This window comes from Papaver somniferum, chromosome 11 (genome assembly GCF_003573695.1).
Source record: "Papaver somniferum cultivar HN1 chromosome 11, ASM357369v1, whole genome shotgun sequence".
Taxonomy (NCBI): Eukaryota; Viridiplantae; Streptophyta; class Magnoliopsida; order Ranunculales; family Papaveraceae; genus Papaver; species Papaver somniferum.
This window is the reverse complement of record NC_039368.1, coordinates 1,918,793-1,927,742: the sequence shown is the minus strand read 5'-3', so window position 1 is coordinate 1,927,742 and position 8,950 is coordinate 1,918,793. Positions and strand designations below refer to the sequence as shown.

General features: G+C 35.4%; 1 protein-coding gene across 1 annotated transcript; it reads right to left on the bottom strand.

The window, feature by feature from the left end:
- Positions 1–1,065: 1,065 nt before the first annotated feature.
- Positions 1,066–2,591, bottom strand: LOC113322926 (CEN-like protein 2). The gene is made up of 4 exons (XM_026571113.1): positions 2,290–2,591; positions 2,142–2,203; positions 1,721–1,761; positions 1,066–1,590 (listed from the first exon to the last, which is right to left on the bottom strand). Exons 1-4 carry the CDS (start codon positions 2,488–2,490, stop codon positions 1,373–1,375), a joined length of 522 nt encoding a protein of 173 aa, XP_026426898.1. The 5' UTR covers positions 2,491–2,591; the 3' UTR covers positions 1,066–1,372.
- Positions 2,592–8,950: the final 6,359 nt, after the last annotated feature.

The following is an 8,950-nucleotide window of genomic DNA, read 5'->3' as shown; positions in this document are numbered from 1 at the left end:
GGAAGTGATACTGGTAGAATATACGATCAATCAAATAGGGAAGTACACAAATAAAAAATCTCAGCATCTTCAACTTCTATTCCTATTCTTTTCAGAAACTTAAAACCCAAAAATAGGACACTAGCAGCAATTGAGTGAAATTGTGAAAGTTCTATGTATATTCTTCTCCCCATCGGTGTGGTATATGTACCAATAGTACCACTGTACCTACATTCAACATGCTACGTGTTGGGTTATAAAGTTTTGGTTATAAAGGGATTCTTAAAAGCAACGTGAAAAGTAAAATTGGAAAGTGGATTGAAATTCAAGGCTGAAAAGTTTTGGAAGGAAGTTGATTTGAAACTACAAATCTTTTTACTTTGATTATTTAACCTTTTTTTGCATGATTTATAAGGGCTCGTACCTGTCCAAGGGATATTATTCTGTCGATCCAAATTTTTGTCTTATATGGAATGGTATCCCCTAGTAGGACGGGTATCAGCCCTTATAAATCATGTTTTTTTGCAGTAATAATTCTTAATTTTGTAAGTGGAATGGCCTTGGTGACACGATCTACTCAAATTTAGTTCCACCTTGCATCGATTCATTCGAAAAAAAAAAAAAAAAAAGTCCAAAACATGTATTTGCATTTTATTTATTTTTATAATATTTTGTTTTTGTTTTTTGTTTTGAGGCAAGCCGTAACCCTATAGTGAAGTTCCCCGGAGGGGAGAAATGTCTTGGGAAATAGCTAAATAAGATCTTAGACTCTTGCACTGGGTTGGATTGCTAACTAGAACTGAATCACGCAATGACCCAATGACTTCTAAGTTTCTTTGTTCTTTTGATCGGTAAAGAATCTCTAGTGATAACAAGTTTCAAACTCAGATCACTGATATCATCACCCAATGACTTCATCAGTGTATCCAGTGACATTGACAATGCCGGTAATCTTACTCAGTCACAATGCCTTGAATTGTTGCGAGATCTTTGTGGTAAATGTACTAATCCGAGGATGATGTTATCATAGATTATCCGAATGAACTATAATGTGTAACTTGGGTTGGAAAATGAGCAGAGAGATTGAAAATGTAGCATATGAAATCCAAATATAAAGCTTGTTATTACAACTAAGACACAAAGCAGGACCAGAAATACAAAAAAAAAGGGAGAAGGAAAGATGATATTTTTGTACATTATTCTCTAGTTTGTTAACTATTCCTTGAGCTAGCTAGCTAGGGTCTCAGTGAATAATGTGTTTCCGATGATTGAAATCACCCACTTCTGATTTATTTTTAGCAAACATCTTTAAATACATATAGTAGAGTAGTACACGTTATTATCCTCGATCATTTCTTTCATTTGGGTTGATTAATTAGGGATGCTAATTAATCTAACGTCGTCTCGCAGCAGTTTCCCTTTGTGCATTGAAGAAAACAGCAGCAACAGGTAGTCCAAGTTCATTAGCTTCTGCAAATTTTCTAGTATTGAAATGATCCCTGGATGACGGCGAACTCACTGATTGTCTTCTTTTCTGTTTGAATAATGCAAACACAAACCTGTGTATTCCTATATTTGGTTTTGGCATCTCATAACTCACTACTTCTCTTCCTGAAATTTCACGGACAAACAAAATGTTGACGATCATGAGAATAGGTGTCGATGGTGCCAAGGTTGTCAAAACTAATCTACGTCCTAATTTACGGTTCATAAAATGATGAAAAGAGACGACATAACATACCGAATGTAGCATCAGTTGTGCCTGGAATATCTGTCACTATCCTGTAAGGATGGAAACAATATATTCAGAGGTAAGTTTTCTGATTCTGTTACTATGAACTGTGTTGCAATAGTAGTTTCATTCTTAAAACAATGAAATCTGGCAACTAGATGATCAAGAATGCAATACAAATTTAGTACTACTACAATATACACAAACATACACACAAATTTATGGATGTGCAACACTTGTGATAGTACTAGTACTAGAACAAACTACATGTGAAACTCTGATATGTTTGTTGTTGGACATGAAAAAACATGAACTTGTGAGCCACGTGCCTGCCTTAGCTAAAAGAGATAGATAAAGAAAATGAAAATGTTTAAAGCTGATCATATATAGAGATCGATATCTATAGAGATAATATATATAATATGTATACCAGTGGAGATGTTCTCTAAGATATGGATCACTAGGGCCAGGAACATCTGGGTCTGTCATAATCTGCAATACAAAAAGTAGGTTTATCATCATGAAAAAAACATAGAGCCATAGCAGATATAGTAAGGAGTGTATATGTATATATTCACCAGTGTAAAAAATGATCTCATATCACCACCATGAACTTCAACTTTAGGTTTAGCAGTGACAGTAGAAGGAAAAAGTTCATGACCATTACACACTTGTTTGTTGCAGTTATAAGTTACAGACATTTTGACTGTTGGAGTGAAAGAATCAAGAACATCACCAATCACCCTTCCAACTGAAAGAGGTTCTAACATCTTTGCCATGATGATAATAGAAAGATGGTTAAGAAGAGTGGAGCAGTAGTGATGATGATAACGAGAGATCAAAAAGAGAGATAGGGATAGCAGAAGAAGACAAATGTATGTGTGTAGGTTTCTTATTGGATATGGAAGTAGAAACCTCTTGTATTTATAGTGTCTTTGGTGAATTGATAGGTGAAATAAATTAGTATAAAAAATGGCACATCATGAACAGAAATAAACCCTTAAAGTGTTTGTAGTTTAGTTATACCAAACTTTATTATTTAAATTATTATAGAGTCATCCCACTTAGAGTGTCCTTCCCACCGAACACATATCAACATTCTATCTATCTCTCTATTTTGTTTTGTTAAGCACCTTTACAATCATTTTTCTCTTGATATCAAGAGGGTGTTTGTGTAACACTACTTCAGAAGTAGTTTTTTTTATTGTACAGGTGCCAAGAGGACGTACAAGTGATTCAGCTAGTACAAGTAAAAAAAACGGTGGTGCTATTCACAGCACAAAACACCACTCTACTCATAGCTCACAACATCCGAACCCTATATTTTTCAAATGGTATATCCCTTTTTCTAAGGGTGGGTCCTGAATGAATAAATTGGACCACTGCATATGCAACACCTAACAGTTGAGTGGTGATTAGTGTGGTGAAGAGTGCTTGGAATAGCATTTCCGGTAAAAAAATATTACTTATTTTGTTTTTTTGATCGATAAAGAAAAAAAAATAATATATTGATTCCAAAAAATACGTTCAATGCAGCAGATACATGCATGTTGAAGGTAGCAGACACTTTGAAAGAAAATTGAGCCAACTTGTGAACTCATTCATCCATGAGATATAATTATGAACATGTAAATTGGTCTGTAACCATTAATTCATGCAGACTAGATGCACCATCGCAAAATGTAATTTCTATAAAGATTTGCTTTCTTTTTTGTCTCTAAGAATTGGTTACTAATCATATAATTTTATGAATAAAAGCTTATAAATCTTGAAATATATTCTTGAGTTTGTGTTTCAGAAAAAATAGAAACAATTTTGCTTCTTGTTGCTATGACAACTTCTAAAATTACTACATGATGAATTTTAAAGATACCTGTAGTAGTTGATTTTTATTACATTCCCATGTTTAAAGGGATGAAATTTCTTAATATGGTTTCCATTAACACCTGCTTTGACATTTCTAGGTTTTCCATGTTTTTTTTAATAAAAAGTCGAATATTCCGATCGAAGAAGGTGACGAAGTGACATATAATCTTTTTCAAATGAGGTAAGAAATGTATTTTCTTAACGTATGGTTTTGTAAGGAACCTTCCCTTAAACTAAAAGTAGTTTACTATTTATATGAGATTGATCATAGAGCATAAAGAGCACTAAAGAGAACTCCACAAAGTGCATGAGATAGTGCTAAGCGGTCACTTCAATCTTCATTGAAGATTAAAAGGAAGATTATACTACTAATCAATCATGCACTTCAACTAGAGTTATCTTAATTTGTTAAAGCAAATATGTTTCATTCTATAAGAAGAAACTAAAACTAGCTTTTTCTCTATGCTTTAAGTTTTCTATGCTGTATTCACGTTTTCAAAGTAAGCTGTAGTCATACGCTTTGCTTCATCGTTCTTTTCTTCTTCATTAAAGCATATTTATCTGTTACTTGATACTGGCATGATACTGTTTTTTTTTTGATCAAAATATAGCGTATCTGTTTGTTTCTCTTTAGTATAATCTTTCTTCCTTCATAAAAGGAAGAAACAACAAATCCGAACAGGGTGTGATAAACCATATTCACACTTAACTGTTCAAAAATAGGCGGAACACAGACCTCAGGTCAGTTGGATCCATCAGAATTGGCCCCTCCAATTTGACCGTATGGAAAATAGGACCACTTTACATCGGAAGTGATGCACATCCGGCGGGCTGAATCCCGCGGGATGTACAGCAACAGAGAAAAGAGGTGGTCCCCTTATGACCTGGCGGATTTGTAGGAGTTGAATTTATTATGGATCTCATCCCATGTGTCCTGAGGTATAATTCGCGAGATTGAGCCGGGATGTTAATCATTTTCGATTTTACATAGCCCTTTTTTCTTTTTGGTATTTATATTTTCATCTTTTTCCAAAGGGAGCCCATATGCATGTAACTTTGCATTTTTTTTTACGGGTATCAATTCATATAAAGCAAAACAATTCCGAGGCAACCAATACTATACCCCATATGCGGCTGGTAGAAAACTAGTCATCCCCCACCCCCACACCACCAAATTAATTTTGAGGAATGACCAAATCAGTTTTGGCCCCAGAGTGGCTCCGTCCTCGATCGGTTGTCTAGCCATAAGATAGGATACAGCATACAAGCATAGCACGCACTGAAAGTTTATCTTGCTAATTCTTAATGAGACGAGCTCTATATAAATTTTGCATTGTAATAAGCGTATCCGTACAATAAAATAATTGACACAAAAATGCTTGAGCATTCAAGCATTTTTTTTTCTTCTTCTTTTTGCCTAAAGTTTCATTTCTACCGCTTTTATATTCATCACCCAACATATTAGTTTGAGTCCCATAAATTAAAGCAAAGAGAGTTAGTTCATGAACCCTAAATCAAGGACTCCTGTCAACGGCAAAGCAAGTGCCAAGTACAAATAATGAGCCGATATGTTTGAACATTGTATGCATGCACCTCATGATCTTGTAGGTATTATACAGTACTTGTTAGTTGGTTAAACTAAGTGAAGCCCATGCCAGTGCACAGAGTCCTACTCTTCCAAGAATATATCAAGGCTCTAGACATTCTGGCTTGTGTGACTAAAACCATTATCCAACTCTTTCAAAGGCTCTACACGTTGTCTGTCTGCGAATGTTTCTTTTCTTGACATGTTAAAAAGAAATTCGGAACTACACGTACACTTAACAAACTCTTTTTCTTTTGCATTAGTGGTACTGTTCAGAATGCGGCAGACAGTGGCCGAAAAGAATTTCATGTCTGCTCGTTATGATCGCATATGCATGTTTCCTTGAGAAAGAGAGAATTAGTAGCTAAACAAATACTAGTCACATTCAATAATTTCAACTTTTCTTCTCTTAAACTTAAAAAAAGTTTAATAATATTTTAAAATAATTAAAATTAGGAAAGATTACACTAAACAGACCAAAGGTATTTCTAACTCTCTATCTCTCTCTTGTATTCTCTATCCATTGAATCAGGATCTTATAATTCCTAATTCATACATTTACCAACCAAATTCAAGATTTGACAACTTCACCAATTGTTGTTGTTTCATTTTAAGTTGCAAAAGAAATAACAACAGGTCGAATATGTTTTTAATCCCTTCTCCACTATAACCGTAAACCACGTTGCACCACAGATAATCTTTAGGGGTACTTTCTTTTTTGTTTGTTTTTTATTTGTAAATCAGAAAATAATCTCTCGCTATGAATTAGTGGCCGAGCCAGAATAAATACAAGCAGTAGCTGCGGGAACTAACTACTAAGGGCAAGTGCCAAGTGGGTGCAAGCCATGCACTTGCCAACTAGCTTCAAAAGGTTATTTATATATGATTTTACACAGAATTTTCTTGCCCAGTACCCTGAGTACTTGGAGCTGCTGATTTTTAGTTGAAAAAATAATTTTTGATCAAAATACTTAATACTAGACACGAGTTGGTTATTTTGGAAAGATTGGTGAGTGCATGATTAACTCACACCTTTGAGTCGTCTGATTTGTTATTATTAGAAATATAAATAAATTGATGTAAAATCTGATGACTTACAAACGCATCTTTATTATGTTGTTATGCACTTGAATGCATTATAGCAGGGTATGTAAGACTAAAACCCGTTTGTAGCTAGTAAGATGCTCAGCACAAGATGGAAGCCCACACATTAGTTAAACCAATACCATGCAATGCATAGTCGTGGTATCTTGTGTATTTGCGTGCAAGTGCGAAATAATGTATTATGTTGGAAAGGATCATCGTTTTTACTTTTCTCTTTTTTGTACGAGGTTATCTCCCTGAGTGCGTTGTGTTGTAAGCTTTGTACTACTTGGTAAATAAAATAATAATTTAGCTACAAATGAAGCCGAGTTTGTTAGCTATAATCAGTACTATTAAACGGCGGTATCCCATGGTATGGCAATCCATGGTAGTTGGACGATCAACACATGTTGAGCAATTTCTGGGAATAAAAAAGAGACAAGAAGGACATGACTAGCTGATCAACAAATAAAAAAGAAAAGGACATGACTAAGCTTGTGCAAATTACAGTGTCGGGCGACACAGCGGCTAGGAATACGCTCCATGTAGGTACACGAAATAGGTTAGCCACGTGTCGGACATAAAAAAAAGAAATAGGGATAGAAAATCTCACTAAAAGATCCCAGTCAGAAACTTGTCAAATCAAATGTCAGAATTATCTCGCCGACGATTGCCCCTGCGAAGTACAAAGAGGGTGAGTGCGGAAGTGGGGAAACTCGCATCAAGTTGAAGTATCCAAAAAGATATCAAGGACGAAGTCATAAGGGACGAAGTAAGATTACTTGGCTGAAAAGACAATCCGCGAGATAGATAAATTATGGAGCAAGAAAGAGACAGGTGTCCCGACAAGCCCATGTGAAGCAAGCGAAAGAAGGGGAAAAACTTTATGGAAAACGGTCTGGGCGAAGTATAAAGCATTACTGCGAGAACGCGACGAGATAAAATGAGATGTGTTCCATTAGGGTTAGATGGCCTATAACTAAAGGTCCTTGGACAATGTATGAGGGATCGGATTTTGGAGAGTAAGAGAGCTTAACCTAGGGGAGAGATTAGGATTTCCTAGTATTCAAGAACTTGTATCTTTGTTACTTTGAATGATTCATCAATAAGAATTTTCGGTGTTTACTTTACTTAAGATGTCTTAGACCTTGGTTACTACTTTGGGTGTGCACTGGGTTTCCAGTAGTTACACTCCAAAAGGAACATTTAAATGAAAAGAATATGGATTTGGTGATAAACATGATACGCTGGAGGAGGTCCCTCTGGAGGACCCTATTTACCTTGATTGACCATCGAGGCGATTTTGTATGTTGTATATTATTTTTGTAGGTTTTTGGTTACACTTCACCCAGGTACTATCTTTCTGACTTCTCTCTTTACTATTTCCTCATGTTACTTATATTTTTGGTACTGTTCTTTAATTAGAAACATTGAGGAAAATGTTAGATTTAAGTTTGGGTGTGGGGTAGAACTTTTTGAATTTTTGTTACCTTTTCGTTGCAATAAATAAACTCCAGAGCCTAGAAATTTATCCTTATTAAGGATGGCACTACCCAATATAAGTGGATGCAAGCATTTTGGTTGTAGGAGTTGAGGAACCAATCTGATTAGATGGAAACATCTAAAGAGTCTATTCATAAAAGCACAGAGCTCAGGTGTTAGAAATAACATGGTAGTTTCGCCATATCCCATTGAGTCCTTTTCACTTCTATTTTTATTTTTTATTTTTAAAATATGTGTCTCTAAGTGATTAGGTGGGGCTCACGATTCAAGTTGTTACCATTGCTAGGGTGAAATAGAGTGATTGAGATAGCCATATAAAAAAAAAAAAAAAAAAAAAAAAAAGAGAAAAAAAAAAGTTGAAAAAAAGAAATTGAGCCAAGACCATCAGACCAACTGGAATAAAGTCGACCACTGGAACCCTTGTATATGCCAGTTGTGTTGACCTAGAGTTAGGATTATCGACCACTGGTACCCTTGTATATGCTAGTGTGTTGATATTAGTCAGACCGGTATCTCAGTCCATTAGGATAGGTTCATTATGGAAGTGGCCTTCAGACAGATATGAGAAACACCGTTCACCTTAGTCAACATCAAAACCATCTATGTTTTTCTATATCCATCTTCTTAATCCATCCATGTGATTTGTTTGATTCCGAGTTTGGATGCGACTATCTGAGTAGAGCTCTGTCACTTTATATGAATTTTAGTATGCTTGAGTGTGAACTCGTGTACAACAATTGGAATTTTGCATCAGGGTACTTCCTCCTGTAGTCAATAAGTATGCCAACCAAGGAGATTCTTTAGTGCCTTTCAAGGTTCTGTATAGATAGCTAGGGTCTGGAGTATAAAGGTTTTGTGGGTATACCTCTGGTAAGCCCTCCGGAGACAACATTCTGCCACTAGAGATACCTAGGGGTTTAAAGGCTTATTTGCATACGCTAAATGCAATCGACGATGCCTGCGACAGTGAGTTAGGATTTTATTTCTATTTTATTTTTGCTTGAGGACTAGCAAATAATAGGTTTGGGGGTATTTGATAGACACATTTTTGTGTTCGATTTGTCTCGGTTCTATATATTGTTAGGGCTCATTTTTGTACTTATTATGGTGTTTTATTTATTTGTAGGTATTTTTGGCAAATAAACATTTTTGGAAAAAATTGGCTCGAAAAGTTGTCGGTAAGCACCCGGAGGACACTTGTT